The sequence below is a fragment of the Crocodylus porosus genome, unplaced genomic scaffold, assembly GCF_001723895.1.
Source record: "Crocodylus porosus isolate Cpor-Errol unplaced genomic scaffold, CroPor_comp1, whole genome shotgun sequence".
In the NCBI taxonomy this organism is placed as follows: Eukaryota; Metazoa; Chordata; order Crocodylia; family Crocodylidae; genus Crocodylus; species Crocodylus porosus.
Genome location: NW_017728906.1, coordinates 19,702,219 through 19,723,137, shown reverse-complemented (window position 1 = coordinate 19,723,137; position 20,919 = coordinate 19,702,219). Strand labels below are relative to the sequence as shown.

General features: G+C 38.1%; 1 protein-coding gene across 3 annotated transcripts in view; it reads right to left on the bottom strand.

Annotated features, from left to right (window-relative positions):
- The window catches only part of ROBO1 (roundabout guidance receptor 1), a 1,129,598-nt gene that overhangs the window by 954,006 nt on the left and 154,673 nt on the right, over window positions 1-20,919 (bottom strand). For all 3 annotated transcript variants that reach the window (XM_019528741.1, XM_019528738.1, XM_019528739.1), the window contains exon 2: window positions 13,306-13,446. In XM_019528741.1, the coding sequence (XP_019384286.1) occupies window positions 13,306-13,393 (88 nt within the window). In that variant the 5' untranslated portion in view covers window positions 13,394-13,446. The remainder of the gene's footprint in view (window positions 1-13,305; window positions 13,447-20,919) is intronic.

The following is a 20,919-nucleotide window of genomic DNA, read 5'->3' as shown; positions in this document are numbered from 1 at the left end:
AGTAGAATGAGATCTACCTTGACTTGTGATAGGATGTGGTACAGATATTTGATAAAGTGTTCTAACTAGAAGTGCCGTAGTCTGATACACATCCATCCAGAATTAACTTAGAGTGGGATCCACCATTTTTATAGCTCTCTCTGTGCCACGAACATCTGTTCTGTTATGGATATAGAGTGCTTTCACTGTACTTATCTCACGATAAGTGTAACATCTGTACCTAGCCTAGATTACTAAAAGCAGTCTACCTGGACAAGCACAGACCTGAGCACTAGGGAGCTGCTTGACTACTTGAGAAAGGTGGAAGTAAAGTTGATGATAATACATGTAAAATGGCATGTGAAGGAACACAAATACTAAATTTCATCATGATGACTTTCCAAGGAAATAATATTCCAGAGAAACCAGTAATGTATCAGGTTTGGAGCAGAGGAGAAAATCTTTCTGGAAACTATAATAAAATATCAGCTTAGTATCCTCCATTTCTCTACAGTAGACTGGAGAAGATACTCAGGTCCAAGAAAGTCAGCTTTTTCCTCCTCCCCTTTTCTTTCTCCAATTGTTCCCTGAGAAGTCAAGGAAACTTCTAATTTTCTAAAATGAATTAATCCTCTTTGACCTCACTTACAGACTTTAGCCTATAAGAATGGAAATGGCCTGAGGAAGAAAATTGTATGGTCCCAATACTGCAAGTAAATAGACAGATACTTCAGTAGTGGTTTCTCCTGTCTTTTCTCAGCCAAGCTGAAAAGGTAACACAAAACTTACTCTAATGATCTCCACAATTCTTTAATTAATTTCAATTAAACCTCAAATTTGAAAATGTTCCTAAATCTGCTACTGGTTTCCTAGCATGGAAGAGTCCACGCTTTTTTTTATCAGTCTTAACTGCTGAATTTTGTTCCAACTGCATGGAAGGTGAATAAAAATTTTTTTAAAAAGGTAATAGAAACTTTTTAAGTGAGTAATCACAGTTCTGGAGCTGGCAAAATGGAGTATTTTCAAACACACTTTAGGAGCTTCTCTTCATCCATTTGTTTACAATGGTTAATTCAAATTCACAATTTTCACAGAGATTTGGAAAATCTCAAACAGTTCTATTGAACACTACCCTTTAATTCAAATTTAAGGGCAACATATTTTGCCAAGGTAGCAAAAATGAGGACCTGTAAAAGGCTGCTGGAGAGGGCAAGAATTAAGATGATCAGTGTATCAGCATCTTAGAGTGTAAAAGCACAGCTGGAGGTAAATATGACTCACCAGGTTGAACAATGATTAACTGATGAGCTGAATCCAAACTATCCTGTTCAACACACATGGTGATGCCAAAGCTATCTTATATCAAGCCTCCCTCTACTTCAACCACCACAAATCACTTAAATAAAATGAGACAAAACCATATGCATGTCAGAATGGACCTACTAAAGTTCTCTGAAGTTTAAAATTAAGCGATTTTTTTGTGTGTGTACAAGGCTTAATTTTGGAAAAGGGAAGCAATCCATAATAAAAGACACAACAAACACTATGTGTTTTAGATACCCAAAATGCCCAAGGGGAAAACACTGAGAAGTAACAGAGATCTGATAAAACAACTGAAATAGTAAAATAAAGACTACAAGTCACTGAGAACAAAAGCACAGCCAGTAGCAAAAAAGAAAAAAAAGAAAACCATCAACCAAACAAACCATATTGTGTGCAGCTTATTGAAAGGCATAGAAATAAAGCAACTGAACACACAAAGACAAATGATAAAATTCACCTCTCTCTCACCTACATGTCAATCCAGAATCATGCCTTCACTTCCTACCACCATAGCTGACTAAGCTGTCACAACCTCTTTGCCAACTCCGCTGCCCTCTTTATGTTTCTTTTGCTAATTTCAAGATGCTTTTCTTGGTCTGATGGCCATTAATCCTGTTTTATCCATGTTTGTAGATACAACATACATTTTATTAACTCATATGCATAAATACAATCTCTAATTTTACACCTACTTATGTAAACTACATACTATAAAGCGGGTGTGAAGTAAACTGGGAATTATTTGCTATTACTGTGAAAACCTCTATTGTGAGTACTATAAATGAAGAAAAGCCTGATCTATTTTGCAGTGAAAAGGAGGGGGGTCTTGCGGGGGAACCATTAGCTGGCTTTTTATTTTTAGATATCAGAAGTGTGACCTTGGTGGTCCCATCAGCTGCATGTCAAAATAAAGTACGCATAAACTTAGTTAATCTAAGATCTAAATAATATCATTAAATTTTACCCTTAGGGTAATACTGTTAGGGAAAAATAATACCAGAAAGGAAAATCCCATCCCAAACATAATTAAAGAAATGTCTAAACATAGAGACTTACCAATAAATGGCTAACCAGATGTGGTTTACGGCACCCCTTGAGGGGTCTTTCATCTTTATAGTAGCCTGTAACAATGCCTTAAGCAGAATAATTTTAAAGAGATAGATGTTCTTTTGTTTTGATATAGCAAAGAAAGAGACCATCTGATTAAAGTCTGCATACACTTACTGTTTAGACAATGAATATATAACATTAGAATTATGTACTTTCCAAATAGTAATTTATCATCATTGATAAAATACAAATTTCTTGTTGTAAGGGAAAATCAGGACAATGCTTTTTTGTCTCTTTCCACCTAAATCTTTTGAAGCCAGCCTTTATACAGCTTTCATAAATGATATAAAGAACAGCCAGGGATTTTCAAATGAGATGAAACAAGTCTTATATCTATTACGGAAACAGCCAAAAAGTCTTCCATAAAGGAATTTCTGAACATATAGAAAATAATGTATTCCTCAAAAATATGCATTGCAATTGCTCCACTCCACAGAGGTGTTTTGCTATCAAGCTGATGGGCACATCAGAAAGACGAAAATAGATGCTGTCACTAGCACAAGCTCTACAGTTAAGGTTGAGGAGCTACTGGAAATCAAAGACTCACCTTTGCTTGTTCAAAGCTGTTCCTCTGAAGCTGGTGATGCAATATATAGCTCCATGCATACACATACACAAATAAGAGTGCTATTGATCATATAAAATCCACTCAAAACTTGTTGCAAATATTCTAATAACAAAATATTTCCCATTTACAGCACCGGCAATAACTTAGCATGTGTTCCTGTTCATATTGTATTGATAATCTCTCAAGAAGTCATAATGTAAAAATACCCTTGTTAATGACATACAGGCAGTCCTTAGACTTACGACACAATTGGTTCCTGAAAACCGTGTTTCAAGTCAAAACGTTGCAACTCAGAACCAATTTTCTCATAAGAAATTATGTTATAAATGGTGGATTAGTTCTTGAACCAAGGCCTAATACCCTATTTTCACCAAAAATACCCCAGAATTTTGTACTTGATCAATTATAGATGAGTAATACAGCTACATTAATGTATTTATATTGTAAATAGTAATCATATTGATTTGGAAAGATTTATTTGAGGTGACTTTGCTGGACTTTTTGAAGGGCTCTTGGTTGGACTTTTTGAAGGGTTCTTGGCTGGAGTCTTCTCAGGAGTCTTGGCTGCAGGTTTTTCTGGGGTCTTGTCTGCTTTCTTAAAGAAAGTGTCCAAGGAAGTTTGGACAGCTGTTCTCCAGGGAGATGGGTGACACAGCAAACTTGTTAGCTGGCGTGGCATCGCATTGGATCAAGCATTGTAAAGTCAAAAGTGATGTCCGAAAGTTGAAACCAGGTGTCAATTTATAAATGTTGTAAGTGCAAAATGTTGTAATTGAAAACATTGTAAGTCGAGGACTGCCTGTACTAAAGAAGGAATGTTGTCATTTAACAGATTTAGTGGCTTCACGGTGTTACAGATGCATCTTCCTAAATAAATAGTTTTTATAAAGAATCTGTACAACTTGGAACTGTTTTTTATGACTAAAGAAACATCTTGAGAGATGCAGAGGAGTGCTTATTGTTAGTTGTTTGGGTGTGGTGTTTCAGAAACTAATAGCAAGATGGTTGCCCATTCTGTATTGCTGTGACAGTGATACACTACACAAAAGCAAGAAACGTGGATGATGGCACTGCTGAATGCACATATCATTTACGATCATGGAGAGAAGTGATGTGGTCCAGTAAACAATCACTGCATGCAAAATGGTTTTATCTGAAATTGCCTTTCATTTCTGAAACACCTTTGTATACAGAAAAACTTCACGTCTAATTCACTCCATACTATTTCTAATCACATTTTAGTGTGTATACCTATAGCACTTGTTCCAATCTTTCCATTTATTGCACAATGACATTAACAGGACCCGTAGATAAAAAAATTAAATCAAAGTCCTCATAATACATCCTTTATCTTTTCTAGATAAGAGTCAGGATAACATTACCTCTGTATCAATTCTGCAATGCCAACAAGGTGGCCAAAAAAACCTTTACACAATTGTGTAAAAACCTGTATCGAAGTACTGCTAAATATTTAGAGTCTGATTTATGCCACTCTCTCACAGCAAGTAATATTAGGCCCCATAATAGTCTGGTTTATTACAGTGGGTCATGCACAAAGTTGAGAACTACTAAACATAAGCTAAGATGTCTGGGTCTGGCTCACAGGTTCAGAATGAAAGTGCTATTTGAGCAAATCTAATTAATTTCAGAAGCCCAATTCCCTCTGCTTCCCTTCCTGATGTATCAGCTTGCTTCTTAGATTCTTTTTAAAAGGTAATTTTCACTAGGACTGGTTTTTTTAAAGGTAAATATTTAGAAAAAAACTAAGCTCACTGTAATCACAAAAATAAGATCACTTTGGGAAAATCTGTAAAGAATTTATATTTTGTCTGGGGCTTTACAGAATGCTTTTAAATATGAATATAAGATAGCAATACAATGAAGCACCTGAAGGAAAATGTTTATGGATTCCCTTCTCAATTAATTATCAGGGAAAACAAAAAGTAAAATGAAATAATTCTGTATTCTTTCTACACAAAAGAGAGTGTTTTAAAGGGGAAATCTACCTGCAAATACAATTACAGCAGCTGTACCATCTAACCTCTATCAGTCATAATCTAGAACAGTGCCACTTTCTATTAACCAAGCAATAGAAGTCTAAAATTACTTATACTAGTGTATGAGAGAGACTCAGTTTGCTCCAATGCATCCTGATGACTTAATTAGGTAGTCAGTGTAGCACATGTGGTTTTATAGTCAGGTTCATCACAAAGGCCAGATCATCAAAAGCAGACTAGTTGTGTGCTCCATGGCTAGATTAAAAATACAGATTTCTTTATTAAGTATCTTGCACCTGACTGTGCCTCTTGGTTCATCTCCATCTATTCAGACAATTAAATAAAGTCGGACAGTGGAAAACCACAGCTAATAAAGCAGGCGTGAATTGAAGTAGAGCTGGCAATCTTTTTTATTTATTCAGTTTACACAGTGACAATCTCTCAGAGGCAAGGCATATGCCGGGATTTTTTTTTTTCATTTAATATTTGTCCTCTTTCAAAGCATGACATTTCCACTGATAGGATTTCCAAACCTTTGTCATCCTCAGAAAAAGGAAAAGGAAAAACGAAGGTCACCCCTTAAAGATAAGAAACATGAAACAATCAAGGAACTTTGAAAATCTGATGGTGTCAATCAGGAGGAAAAAGTATGGTGATTGACAAAACTACTTCTCAAAGAATATTCTGGTGCATCCCTCAGATGAAGTTCCAGTTTAAATATAATATTCCAGATCAGCACTTACGACCACATATTTCTGTCTCTTTAAGCATGGAGGACTAGGAAGAGGGTGGGATCAGTATGTAGAATCTTGAGTTCTGGCCAAAGGAAGGGTTGAGGGAGGGAAAGACATGCATGCACACACTTTCTATTTTATTCCATAAGGTCTACAATGTAGAAGTTTACAACATGATGGATGTTGCCCAACAGCAGCATAATATATGTGATTTATTGTACTCTTTATTTTTGTTGCTATGAAATAATTATCTCCTTTGTTATAAAATAATCTTCTCTCCTCTGTGAAGTCAGTATCACATGAATGATAAAAAACAACACATGATATTTCATTGATGACAGGTCTAGTCTGTCATAATCTAATCTAGCATTAATTCTGAAGGACATAAAAAGTACAAAGAAGAGCAAATGGTTTAGAAATATTTAAAAACCTAGAAGTTACAACTAGACAATTTTGCAAAACAAAAGGAAAAGGAACATTTCCTGAAAAGCCATCCCCTTCAGTCATAAAGCCATCTTTATATAGCTACATGAAGCTCTCGAGAGATAGCATAAATCCCTACAATAGTTAAGATCCCAATTTTTCATTCATTCCGCTGTTCAAATTATAGGTAGTTAGATGTATTTCTTCATTGCAGAAGTAAGCCAGCAAGTAAATATTTGCCAAGTTTGTGCTAAATGTATTAGTTCTGAACTAGCTAGGCATAGCGATAAGTAAATACCACTGTGTGCATGTGCATGTACTTTTTACATAGGTCTCACCTGAAATAAAATCCTAGCCCCACTGAAGTCAATAGCAACCTCGCCATTAATTTCATTTGAGCAAGGATTTACTCTTGGCACTTCTAAACACTGTGTTGAATACTACTAATTTCAAGCTTGCTTGACTTTGTAGGTTTCAATGAAAATTTAAAAAGCAAAGCAAGTTTGAAGAAAAATACTTGGTAAGTTTTCAAGTTAGTGGGCCCGTCTACGTGAAACACTTAATGCACAGAAGACCAATGCTACTGTGTGTTAGAGCGGTGAGCAAAACCTCTGCAAATGCACAGTAGACTTAGTCTAATGCATATTAACATCACTAAAAAAAGCATTCATCCACTCTAATGCTCAGTAGCACCAATTACGATGCATTAAGTTAGGACCTGTCATTATGGGTACTAAACTTTATGCGCAGTAATTACAGCACATTAATGAATATGTAGATGTTCCCTCTGATACCCCAAACTGGAACATAGTGGATTAGAAAATATAATTTTTTGTTACAAACCAGCTTGTAAAGATGTATTTCTTAAAGAAAACTTAGTTTGGGATAGTAAACATGAGTGCCCCATAATAAAAATTTAGGCACTTTGTGAGAAAAATGACCATGGAATGCTTACCAGGTTGAACAAAGAAAGCTCCTACTTGCCCAACAGCATGGTCACAATAAAGTGATTCTTTCTAGTGGTGGCAATTATCTCTTTCAAATGCTTACAGTTTAAGGGAGAACACAAGGTAAAAGTCTCCATTTAAAGAGTAAATTCCTACTGAAATATTTAATGATAATGAGATACCTCCTGGAAAAAGAGGATTGAATTCAGCTCTTGTTCCATGATGTGCTAGTTATGTGGTTTTATTTTGTTACTGTATTATGCTGATATAATTAAAAAACCTAGTTTTCTTATGGACATTACCAATCTGGCATACCTTTCATTGTCACAGGCACACATTGGTTAGCAGCTCACATATTCGGAAATCTTTGCCCCACGTAACAGACTGTTTTCTTTGTAATATTTTTAGGTTAGATGCGTTTTTTACAATAATATTGCATGCTTCTGTTCCCCTGACTAGCTTGCAAACAGGGAAAGGAGGAGTTAACTGTGTCTTGAAGATCTACCTGAGCACAGTTAGGGGAAAACAGGCCATTTCAGCAACAATGAACCAGTTTGCCTACGTTGACAGCACCTGAAGAGACTCCCTGCTATTTCTGGTGCAAGAGAATCACTTCTGAGAAACATCATGCAAGAAAAGGGAGGGTCTCAGAGGCAGAGGCCAGGTATAGACACTGTACTTTTACCTATATAAGTGATAAGGAACCAGCCTGTACCTATAACAGAACAGAAATTTGGCACCCATAGACTGGTTTAAAAATGGTGGAACCCAGTCTAAGATTTGCCCCTCACCCGCCAAAGGGTGAACGTGTGTCCGTTCACTACTGAGCTAAACTACACAGCTTAAAGAAAACTACATAGCTTAGATTACTTCCACCTCCAGCTTCTTGAATGTTTGTGCCTATCCAGAGCAGGGGAAGAAAGATAGGCAGGAGGACAAGAATCCCAGAAATTTAAGAGAGACCAACATTGACCACCTGAGCTTGAGGGTTCATGAAATCTGCTTGCTGTGTTACTGTTGACCAATAATGGTGGTTTGTATATAAGAAGAGCTGCCTGCTTTGCTACGTGTCTTCAGGGGCAGTTTGTCCCCTTGAACAGGTAAAAAGTTACTTTCCAGGAACTAAGCTAGAAGATAGCTCTTGGTTGAAACCATGGCAAACCAAGGGATCAGGGACAAAAGGCCAGGTCTTCTCATCCAAGAGGCTAGGAACTCACCCTCTCCGGAAGCTATTCCTGGGCTGGTTTCAACGGATACTCCAAAAGACTGTGCACATCTGGGGAATTTGCTCCCATGGGAATCTGTTGTACTCTGCCACTTAAATATCTTGAAATTGTCAACTTCATATAAGCAAGTTACTATTAAAAAAAATTTCAAGAAAGCATACCTTCAGGATGAAGTCCCTCTTGCTGAGTATATATAGGCACTGAGGTAGAGGAATGCCTCATTGAAACCCACTCAATAGGCTTTCGTCTGGATAGGCACTGAGCTGTTCAGTTGTCAAGATGTGGTGTTTCTGTGCATGTCCAGAACTATGTCAGCAGAATTCAAACATTGTGAATTGTAGAATATCTGGATATTAGGCATCTCTCCACTGGCTCCCACTGGAGTGGGGGCGTGAGGATTATTGTTTTCCCAGGAGTGACCAGTAATAACTGTCACAAGCTGGCAGAGGGTAGATTTAGGCTAGATATAAGGAGGCGCTACTTCACGGTCAGGGCGGCTAGGATCTGGAACCAGCTTCCAAGAGAAGTGGTACAGGCTCCTACCCTGGAGGTCTTTAAGAGGAGGCTAGATGTACACTTTGCTGGGGTCGTTTGACCCCAGTACTCTTTCCTGCCATGGCAGGAGGTCAGACTCGATGATCTGCTCAGGTCCCTTCCAAACCTAGAAACTATGACACTTAAGTGACATTTACTTATTAACATCCAATTTTCAAACCCTGGCCCAAGACAAGTTGTATATAGACATAGATGCAACAATGATTAGTTAAACTGCTGTTCAGGATGCATTGACTATTTCATTTTTTTCCCTCCTTGCCTAAACAAAAACTAAAATACCCCTTAACCTCCTGTGATGAGCTATTCTCAGCACAGAGGTGATTTATTTGGAAAATCTGATCAAACGTCTGTTCAGTCATGTTAGAGGCAGACAAGTGTGAAATAAATGTACATTGTATAATAAAAAGTGACAATGTCTAATCTTTATAAAGCAGTGGATGGAGCTCTTCCTATATTATGGATCAGTTTTTCAATATAAGACATAAAGATTGTAGGGCAGTATAGAAATTGGTTGTCAAAAGGTAATGTGTATTCAAAGAAAATACAGCACCAGAGCCAGTTGGCAGATTCACATGCCTGAAAAGGAAGTGATGAAGGAAATCGGCAAACCCTTACATTGCATTTTTTAATTCACCGTATCTAAGACTTTTGAAGTCTGTAAAATAACTAATGTCACAACGTTCATTGAAAAAAATGAGCATCCTTTCTTTTAAAATGGGAAATGATAAACTAACATTTGGATATGGGGAAGTCTTGGAAACCAATATGAGGAATGTGGCAATAGCTCAACTGGAAACCTTCCTATTCAGGATAAAAATAATTAATTAATTAAAGGACATTAGAAAATTTTAAGTAGGGATGGAGGGTTGTTGTAGCCATGATGCTCCAGGCAATGTACCAAAGTCAAAGGTTTTTAGTGGTTTCTTACTTTGGACCAACTGTATAGTTGGGAGAGATGTTGGACACACTCTTGGACATGAAGTGCCCTTCTTCAGGTCTGAAAAAAAAGCAGGCACAGGCTAAGCTGTGCCCAAAAGCTTGCCCAAAAACTCTCCCACCTATATGGTTGCCCCAAATAAAGATATCACACAAAAGTCTTTTCCTGAAATATTAAAGTTTGTTTAGTCATTCATCATTCTAAGACTTTGGAGATTTCAACCAAAACCACATAAAAAGCCATATGATTTATTCCTAATTCTCCTACTAATGTGTGTGAGGCAAAGGGATTCCTCCCCCCCACTTCCCTCCTCCATAATTTAGCCACCAAATCACTAGAGCCTGAGGAGCTATTACAAGTGTATGTCAGTTCACAAAATCCTTTGTCACTATGAGGCTTACATATGGCTACTATTTGAAGAGTTATCAACAAGAGCAGTTGTTCTCTATGTATACCCACTTTGCCTAATACCTCAAAAATCAGAAAAGTCCTCTCTTGGTCAGAAGAGAGGATGCCAAGGATCAGGCTCTCCTACCTTTCCTGGTTCCCTGTGCTAATGAACCTTACCTGTACAAAGCCCAAAGTCAGAGTGATTTTACTGACTTAAAGGCTTTGCACCAGGCCCTAAATCTAAAGGCCTGCAGTTCTTTCTGTTCAACTGACAGGAGTACTTAGATTTGATTCATAAATATTCTTTTCCCATGTGGGGTTTCTAGACCTTTTTTTGATCATCTCAGTGTTATCCTGTGCCTTTCTTGATGATGTCACAACTGGTAACTTTAAAATATTCAGTGACTTAACTAAAAAGAAACATTAAACATATAATGACTTACCAGTAACATTTTTTTTAGATCAATGCACTTACAATTTAGCTGGTTAAGTTACTTACTTTTAAAATAAATACACCAACTGAAAGAGAAAAAGCACATCTTTCTCAGATAAATTTTCCAGCACTGATTAAATAAAGATGTGGAATCAGAGATACTTTATGTCTCAGGAGACAACCATAGTAGAATCGAGTGTGTATGTTATATGTGAATTAGAGGTAAGATGTAATGACACAGGATGAAAGGCTCATCTGTGATTTTAATAAAGAAGGGAGACAGTACTTCCCTGTGGACCCTAGATACAAAGGAGGAAGACTCAACTAGAATATGTGAAAAGATTCAACAAAAAAATGAAATAAATGTTTCAAAGTTAGGTGATTCCTGTTCAATTTAATTTGCATTTTACTAAGGAGAATTCTAATGCTTAGACTTTAATATATTTTGTTAGCTTATCACATAATGTTACATCAATAAATAGCAGAAATAATTTTATATCTGTAGTATATAACATTAAGGAGAATTAAAGAATTTGAAACTCAGTGCATCTCTTCAAAAAAAAGTTGTACCTATCAACATTTGGCACTTTCCATAGCTTAATATCTTTTAAAAAGTAAAGTTAATGTTTATAGTTACATTTTTACTTAAATACAATACACTGCCCACTTGATCATATAAGCTTAGTACTAATGTTTATTTTAATTGCTATCTTTTGCTATGTTATTTTTAACAAGTCTCAAAAAAGGGGGGCACTGTTTACTGCCCTATTAATACTGTTTAAATATAAAATTCGAGACAGTTTGAATGAGGTATTTGTTTTATTCCATTTAATTAAGGGGAGGGTTTGTTAGTCATTTCCAATGATCACTTGCTCTGAATAAAAAAGAAATGCCTTTAGAAGTAAATGACCTGAGACAAAGCAAAATGAATGGGATGTACTGCTCAGAATCTTGCTTTATTTGATCTTCTGAGATAATCGCGCTTCTGGCCCCCTGCCAGCCAGGCTGAACACACTGATGTCTGGCCAACTAAAGTAATCTCTTGGTTCAAGTCTGAGATCTGTGACGAAAATTACAAAGCAGGGACAAAATCAAGATGCCACCTGTGATTTTATTCTGAAACTAATTTGATGGAAAGAGCAATACAATGCAAACAGCCTTTTTAGTAAAGTGTATAAAACTATGACTAGATTGAAACCAGTGCTAGTAGATGGAGATAGTTATCATTAAAATAAGTAGGGCTTGGCAGGTGTTCATTTTTAAAAATAGTAGCAGATATATTTTTGACAGGTAAATTGCTTTGACGTGATTTTTGAAATCTGAAGTCAAACTTTGTAAGAAGAGAATTTTAAGTAACATTGCACTTTACCAGAGTCTTGATCTATTTTTATACCATGTGATATGCCCTCAAATATGTGTGTGGGGGGGTTCATTTCCTCTCCAAGGACCTTTTTGCATTACAGTCCAAGTCACCTAAATGCAATCTCCACAATAAACCAGAAATAAAATATTGGCTTCATTAAATTTAAAGTACAAGAAATAAACATAATGCATATAGAATATATGTTTGCATACATTGTATATTTGTCTGGTATTCCAGAAAAAAAACACACCTGCTTTTCTTTACTACCAAACAAAAGATTTCTACTTTTTTCAGATGGTTATAAATTGGATGTTTCCCTTTGAGTTTAATAAATGTTGTGCATTGTGTAGGCAACAGGATACTGCACACCTAACATGTTAATGTAAAAAACCATAGCTATCATGAAACCCACAGAACTATTGTAATGTCAGCCAAAAAACATTGCCATCACTAAAATAAAAAAGCATCACCATTTTTTGTGGCTGTTAGAGCCTCTTACTATTTATGGAGGAGTTAAATGTACCAACAATTACAAAGGACATATGGGATAGTTGTTTTTTGTTCTGTTAGGTTTTTTTTTCTTAGATGTTGCACATAAAGATGTTATGACTCAGAAGCTGTTCTTACTGGTTTACTGTAACAATGTCAGTGGTTTGAATCTAAATTCTTAGATTTTTCTTTATGCATGCATTCAAAATTCATTGCTTTTTGGAGTATCAGGGAAGAGAAAAAACACATGTTATTTATTCAGCTACAACAAAATAACACAGCTTGCATTTTTTTCCATTTTCCAAAGAGTATATTTTCAAATTTGTACAGATGTTCTATTCCCTTTACCACTAATGAAACTTATATGCAGGGAACAGTAGGACTTGACTCCAAAAAAGTTATTGAGAATAATGGTAACCATATGGATTGCTGCCACACTGTGTTATAAAAATTAACTTCCATCATACATTTATATTTCAGCTACTTCAAATGGTCTGCAATTTTATTTCTTCTTCAGTGATATTCTCTATGGATTTCCTATTCCGTTTGATCTTCATGTCTGCTTCTGCACTTTCTATTTCTCCGCACCAACCAGTGGTAATCAAAAGAATTCTTTAATTGTCATCTTAACCTTGTAATACTTTAAGGCTACAACTTATATATTTCTTTTCATAATCAAAAAGAACAATTTGATATCACATAGAATCTATATTTACTAAACTCTGAACTTTAAAGCACACATGCGCACAGTTAAGCCATTCACACTGACATACAATGAAAACCAAAGACATATACAGATATTCAAAGTAAATTAAACAAAAAGGTACCTACCTGGTATAAGCTGACCCAATAAATGATGGGACCTGGAGAGACTGAGTACAGCTACCACAATAAAAAAAGGATAGTGTTTCCATTTCATGATGCTTCCTTCCTTGCATTACACCAGCTCGGCAGCACTTATATAAACGTTATCTGTTCTGTTATCTGCAACAGAAAGTAGGAACAAGGTAGAATAAGATGACAAATCTGCATTCATTGATAATTTGGAAGTGCATTAAAATACTTTTAGCCCAATTTAACCATGACAGATTCAGTGATTTTGATACACTTTTAAAAAAACATTCCTGATACATATGGCTCTCTGGGTCCTTTAATTAGAGTGTCTCTCAGAGATGCTCTAATTAATGCGCTCCCCCCACCCTCAAGCATGTGTAAAAATGCCCACTATGTTTACCATGCTGCTAACTGACTCAGTTAACATGTAATCTACATATGAAATTTGACTAGATAGGCAGCTGTGTTATGGTGGCTTCATCAACAAGTCAGAGACAAAGTCCAGAAACTATAATAGAGTTTATTAAAAATAATCATAACAGTTATGTTCTACTATGGACAGCTACTGCCCCTCCCTAAGTACCTTCCCAAACAGGCAAATGTAATAATTTGCAGTGCTCTAGCAACTGTCTGTGCATCTCCCCCTTTTACAACAAAGATATTCAGAACTATAACCAGATTTCAAAGATGTGAAGCATAGAGATATGTTGCAGCTCTACCACGTATCGATTTGCCTTTGTATATGCCTTGCAACTGTTAGATCTGTTTTACATTTCTGCATTCTAAGTTCTTCCAAGTCTCCAATGCAGTTTCTATAATCTCCCTTGTGAAATCCTGTTGATTAGATGGTCTTTCATGAGTCCTGGGATGCTCTTTTCTTTCCTTCCTTTGATAACTCTAAGGCCAGGTACAGACATTATACTTTTCCAGTTTAGGTAATTAGAAACTGGTCTTTAGCCATAACAGAACAGAAGTTTGGAGCACATAGATTGGTTTAAACATGGAAGATCCCAGTCTAAGATAGACCTGGATCAATGTAGTATCAGATTTAACTGATTTGGGTTAAACCTTTCTATTGAACTTCAGTACCAGATCCTCTCCTGACTCAACTTAGGTCACTGTCTGCCAGCATCCCCTTTCCACTAGCCTCCCCTTGCACAGAGACAAGCTAGTACCTGCTGGGTGCTCAGCTGATCTGCACTGTAACAGACCCAAGCCATCATGGATTCAGGCAGGCAGAGAAGAGGCTTGGGCAGTGGGTACATTAGTGCTCCATACAAGCAAGGATCAGGCCCAGTACCAGCAACAGTCAGCAAGACATGCTAGGCAGCTTGGGAAGCTTGTGCTGGGCAGCAGGGACACAAGTGCTTCATAAAAGGAAGGACTGGGGCCCTTAGAGCCCAGTCCTTCTTTCTACAGAACTGGGGTATCCCTAAATGGCTGTCAGGTACATGCCCCAAACCCTCTGCTGTCACTGTGGACCTGTCCCGTACCCATCCTAGGCTTTCAAGACAGCCCCAGAAAGGGTTACCATGGCACATCTGGCAGCCCTGCCAGTGGCAGCAGGGGGGAGCGTACCATGGTGTCTCCCTCTGGGACTCTCTTGGAAGCCTTGGGCTAGGGAGGGGTCTGTGGTGACAATGAGGGGTTGAGAGTGTGAGCCCAGCAGCCAGTCAGGGTTCATCCCTGCTTGGCTGCCTTTGGCACTCTCTGCCATGATGAGAGGCATGTGAGATCACCTTCTGCCCTCATCCACTGCCTTCCCTCCCCACTCCCACATCTGAAGAGTGAACATGTTTTCTGTTTGCTCCCAAGCCAATCTGTGCAGTTTGGAGAAACCCACATAGATTAGATCAATTCTACTTCAAGCTTTTTGAATGTTTGTACTAGTCTAAATGTCTTCTGTTCCTCCAGAACAGCTGTTGTTCCAGAGTGACAATTTGATATGATCTAGGAGGTATCTGATATGCTATTTTTGTCATTTTTTTCCCATTAGATATGAGCACCATGTCCTTGGTTTGCAGTGCTGGTAAATACTTAGAGCCCCTGTCCTAGAACTATTTTTGATTAATCTTATCCTCTTCTCTTAATGCATTCAAATCTCACGTGTCAACAATATCCTAGTACACTAAATTAGGTAAAATGGTTCTGATCTTCCTGTAAAACTGGATTGCTACTGAAGATAATTCATGTGTTATGGGTATTGCACCAGGTATGGATCAGAATTTGTATCTTTTGCTTTCTTTAACAGTTTCTTCATAGTGCTTAGGGTCAGAAGGGACCTAAACAGATCATCTGGTCTGACTCCTTGCCCTGGACAGGAACAAGTGCTGGGGTCAGAACACCCCAGCCAAATATCTGTCCAGCCTCCAAGATCCTTGCACCCACCAGACCAGGGGCAGGTGACACATCCAGCCCTGAACTCACAACCAGCTGGGCCACAGCACACAAACCACAGCCTCAGACAGCAAAGGACAAATTATTTGCATCCCATTTTCCACCATGCCATTGGATTGTGGATATTTGGGACACCCATATTTATATGCAAAGACTTTAAAATCAAAACAGCTAAATTTTGGGAATCCCGTGTCTGGCAACTGATTTTTAGTAATGACATGACTTATGTTTTCCAGTACTGTAATTTTCAGATAGCAGGAATAGCAATTTAAGTAAACCTTTTCTTTGTACACAAATAGGTAGGCGCACAGTTGATACTAAGGAGCTAATGTCTCCTCTATGACTACAACAGGTTATTTCTTCTGTGCTGAGCTATGTTTCTGACTTGTTGTATAAATCTTCACAGATTATTCAATATCAGCACTCATACTGGACCAATCTTTGCTCATCTTTTTCATTTTTCAGTGCCCAAATGTTCCTCATGTATTTTATTTATCATGTTTTTCCCCAACACCATGTCTTCTGCAGGGACTGCAGTAGTTTCTGCAGGGACTGCCCACATTTAAAATTCTGGAACCTGGTCACCTTTCATGTTGTTGTAGACTAAATGTTTTCCTCGCGTGCTTTTTATATTTAAATTATACAATGGCAGGTGAAAACAATGCCTCTATTTTGGGACATGCATCTATTAATCCCTTTTTGGCTATTGTTATCATGGTTTGTGATCACTCTCAGCTAGAACATAAATTAAAACATTCTTTTTTTTTCAACTATATTATCAGAGCTAACATTTATTTTTTAATGTATGAGTATAGACACTTTGTTCTGGTAAATGCTTTCAAGGTATAAGACACTAGTCTGCTGGTTTTTTCCCATATTTTTCAATGTATGCTGTCCCTTTGCTTTTGTTGAGAATTAGTGGGTCCAGAGTAGATATATTTAGCTTAAGACGGCTTCCAAAAATGTAATCTCTGTTAGGAATTGAAAAGTATTCCTTTTTGATGTTTAGAAGTTATTGTTAGCATGTGCAGCACGCTGTCCTATCTCCAGGCAACTCATTTGTACCTCTGGTGATCTGCTTTGCACTGAATTCTCTGCACATTGCCTTGGGATTCTATGATTCTGTAATCCTATCCAGTTCAACTGGCTTGTCCTCCAGACTCTGTACATGTTCTGGTATTTAGCACTCTTCAAATGTTTTAGTACTCCCCCATAGTTATTATTTTGTATTTGAGAGTTGAAAAACGATTAAGAAAAGATAGCTTCTCTGACTAGGTCATTCTCCTTGGCTCCACTAGGTAACATATGGATAGTGAAGGTTTGCTTGAATTTCTTCCTTTTTTCTGCTGTATTGCTGGACAGCTATAAGTTCTCCTAAAGTGGCAAATGTCCCTTTTATTTCCCCTTTTCTTCACCTTGTTTTGCATTATTTGGTAGCTCGCTCAATAAGTCAAAGACCCAGAGATCAGATAGCCAGAGGAGCTATAATACTTTTTATTGAAGGCAATCTGCTCCTACAGAATACTATTGCCAAGTGGCCCAGCTAGCACACACTCTGCCAGGGCTCCAACACTCCTTCAAGCACCTTTTAGCACCCAATCATATTACACTTAGAACCTGTTAACTGCACTTAAAATGTGTGTCCAAGCAGTAAATATTCAAACAGTAAAACAGGTGGTAAGTGAGACTGTGTCATACTAACTGCAATCATATTATAGCAGTTAGGACTTTTCTGGGGAGGAATATCTCCTGATTATATTAAACAACACATGCTTAATTATTATCCAACTGCTCCAAGGAGACAATACCAGCATATCTGGCTGGTTGTCAGTCCCAGGCTGGGCATAACACTGGAGTCTTGAACCAGCTCTGGTGTGGTGCTCAGTGTGGGACCAACAAGCAGCTGATTCTCAGTCCCAGTCCTGGCAATGCAGCGCACAGTAGTCTTAAACTGGCTCTGGTCCCTTATTATACTGAGGGTTATACTTGGAGATTGTGGTAAACATTACCGTATTGACTGCTCAGAACATGTTCTAATTTTTAATACAGCATGGTTACACTTACTACAATGTAAATAAAACACATGGTAAGTGTCTTGTGCAACAAAGCTCTAACTGAACAGGCACATGTAACAGCTCTAACAGTATTCTGCACAGCACCTAAGCAATCTAAGTATCTTTTTACAACTACCCCTGTTTACTGGAAGTGCCTCTATATACGCTTACCTTAAAGACTGTGCTTAACGTCTAATAAAAACATTGTTGAGTAATACTGTTGAGAATCTAGTTGAGTAATATTTTATATAAAAGGTGGGTTCCTCTATATATAGCACCTTAGGGATCAGTCCTGCAAATTGAGGAGCAGTGGCCCAATCCAGCAAAACACTTAAACATGAGTAGTCCCACTGACATAGAAATTTAACTAGTGTTTATGGGCCTGATCTTGTACCAACAAAAATCAGTAGTAACACTGGACTAGAGGGAAACATCTCACTTCATATGGTCTTCGGAGGCATTATGACTGCTTTTCTCTATGGGAAAAAAGAAAGGAGGAGTAGGAGGTGGTGCTGCTCCTCACTTATTCTCGAGAGGTTAGTAATTAGAGCACTTATTTGGGATGTGGAAGACTAAGGTTTAGATCTCCCCTTGCCAGTTTTGGAACTAGGACTTGATCCCAGTTGTCTGAAATCCTAAATGTGTGCTCTAACCACTAACAGAGTATGGCACAGGCGGCTTAGTACAAGATGCCTTACTGCTTTAAGATTACGGTAGTCATGTGGAAGGTAGGAGAACAGGGTTCAAGTTCCTGCTCCAGATTAGGAAGAAAAGGCATTTGAATGGGGGCCTTCCACATAGAACTCTACCTATTAAGTAAATTGCAATGTATGTGACACAGTCTGCTAAACCTGCCGTGAAAGTATGTACTGGATTGAACATTTACAGGAGGCAGGAAGGGAAATGCCTAATTTGTGAATCTACCCATATCTTTGCTTAGAGGCCAGTCCAATGTTTAAAGTTACAGCTGGTCACGAATCTCTATGGGTTTAGCCCCACATATTTTGTAAATTAGCTACAGCACTTAACACCTGGGTACTACAATGCTATAAGAAAAAATAGCTGCTGTAGTTCTAGGGATGTGCAGTTCTAATTGGTTTTTAATCTACATAAGTAAAAATAACTAAGTTTTGAAACAATATACTCAAAGAAGTAATGCCTTCTGCATTCCAGAAGGCACCATGATCCAAAGCAGGCAGTGTAAAGATAGCTCTTATAAATTTATCTTCCAAGGCAGCATAATTAAGGATGCTGTTACTTTCTCAATCTTGCCAAGTTTTTGACTTAATATCTTGTGACACTGAGGTTGTGTGTGGGGTTTCCTATTTCTTTTTTTCTTGGTTGGTGTTTTTTTATACTTTTAAATTTGTGCCTTTTAATTTTTTCAAAATGCTTTCTGGAAAAGGATGAGCAGGAAGTGAGCAAGAGATCGTCTCTACATTATTCAGTATTTTAGATTTTCAGAACACATTCTTTTTTAACATATAAAACAGTCTAAAACTTGTTAATATGTTTGCAGCAGGAATTCTTTCCTGGCACTATTGCTTTTTTTGGGCACTACATTAGAGACCTTCTTAGTTTTACAATAGCAGAAACAATGAGAAAAATACATAAATATTATAACTCATGTTTTGTAAACTCCAATTGTCTTAGAGAATATAATAGGAAGACACTGACTGTGTGAGTTCAGTTAGGTCACTGCAAAGTAAAAGAACTCCAGTCCTTGCTTAGAAAAAAATATTAAGGTATTAAAGAAATCTCTCCGTCTCTCACAGTCCCCCACCCCCGACACTGGTGCATACATGCAGTATTACAGAAAAAAAGAAGAATTTAAAACAGTGGTAGTCAATCTTTTGCACCCCCTTCTCCCCAACCTCCAGGCTCCATGTGCCAGGTTCAAGCCATGCACACCCTTAGCTGACCCTGTGTGGCAGGCAGAGGTGACCCGAACAGGGTGCGGGGCCTGGGGCAAATCAGCCCGTGCAGGGCCCTATCCCCACTCCAGTCCCAGACCTGAAAAAGCTGCCACCACCGTCCAGAGGGGAGAGTGGTGAGCAGCCAGATGCGGAGCCACCACTCTGCCCAGCTCTATGCCACCACTGCTCTGCCCCACTCTATGGGACTCCGCAAAGCACAGGGTCCGGGGCGATCGCTCCAATTTGCACCCCCCTAGGGACAGCCCTGGTAGCAAGATAGGGCCCCACACTACCCCTGCCCAGCCCCAGGCACTGGGGTCAGGCCCCATGACACCCTGCATGTTGAATCTAGCTTTCTGGCCCACAGGGCACCTCATTAGTCTGGGAATTTGGTGACACGGGAGAAGCAACCACTCCAGGGCTTGAATCCAGTTCAAGTTTTCAGACTCGTGAGGAACACTGAGGCCCAAGTAACAGAGCTCTGGGAGCCAGATCTGGCTCACAGGTCAGGAGTTAAGCAACCCTGTTACTTCCTTCTCTTCTGAGCATTAAAGTCACCACAATTACATGTATTTATGAACATAAGGCAAAAAGCTGGGAAAATATACTTTGTTTTTACGTATCATGTCAGCCAAGGAATACAATCCTGTCCTTCAAACAGATTTACCAAATAGCTGTCCTCCCTTCCACCAATTTCTTGATTATTAGCTCTTTCAGACTGCACTCTAGCCAAAGACAAGGACCATATGTGTTTGTACCACTTAATAATTTTGAGAAATTAGGAGATGGTTTAAATTTTCTTTAAGAGTCTAAACACAAAGTAATTTAAGTGACAAGTTGAAAGGACATGCTGACTGAGAAGGAAAATTATGATAGATAAACTATCTCTGCTGGTGAAATCTGGTCCACATCAAAGAAGACAGAGAGCTGTTAACCACATGGATACAAATTACATGCTGTGCTTTGGGCCACGTTAGGAAGGTACTTCTCAGACGCAGGCAACATCCCAGCTTCTTGGGAGAATGTGCTTGCATATAATTTGTGATTTGAAGCTCATGCTGATTTGGCACCAAGGTTAAAGTTATTCAAAATACAAATGGATTAAACAAAACAGCCCAACCCTTATTTGGACATTCAGCAGGCAGAAAATTCCTTAATTACATGACTCTTTTGTTAGAAATATTATTAAAAATGCATTATCAATAAGTCTTGTTAAAACAGCGCAGCTGTCAGCCCTCCCTGGT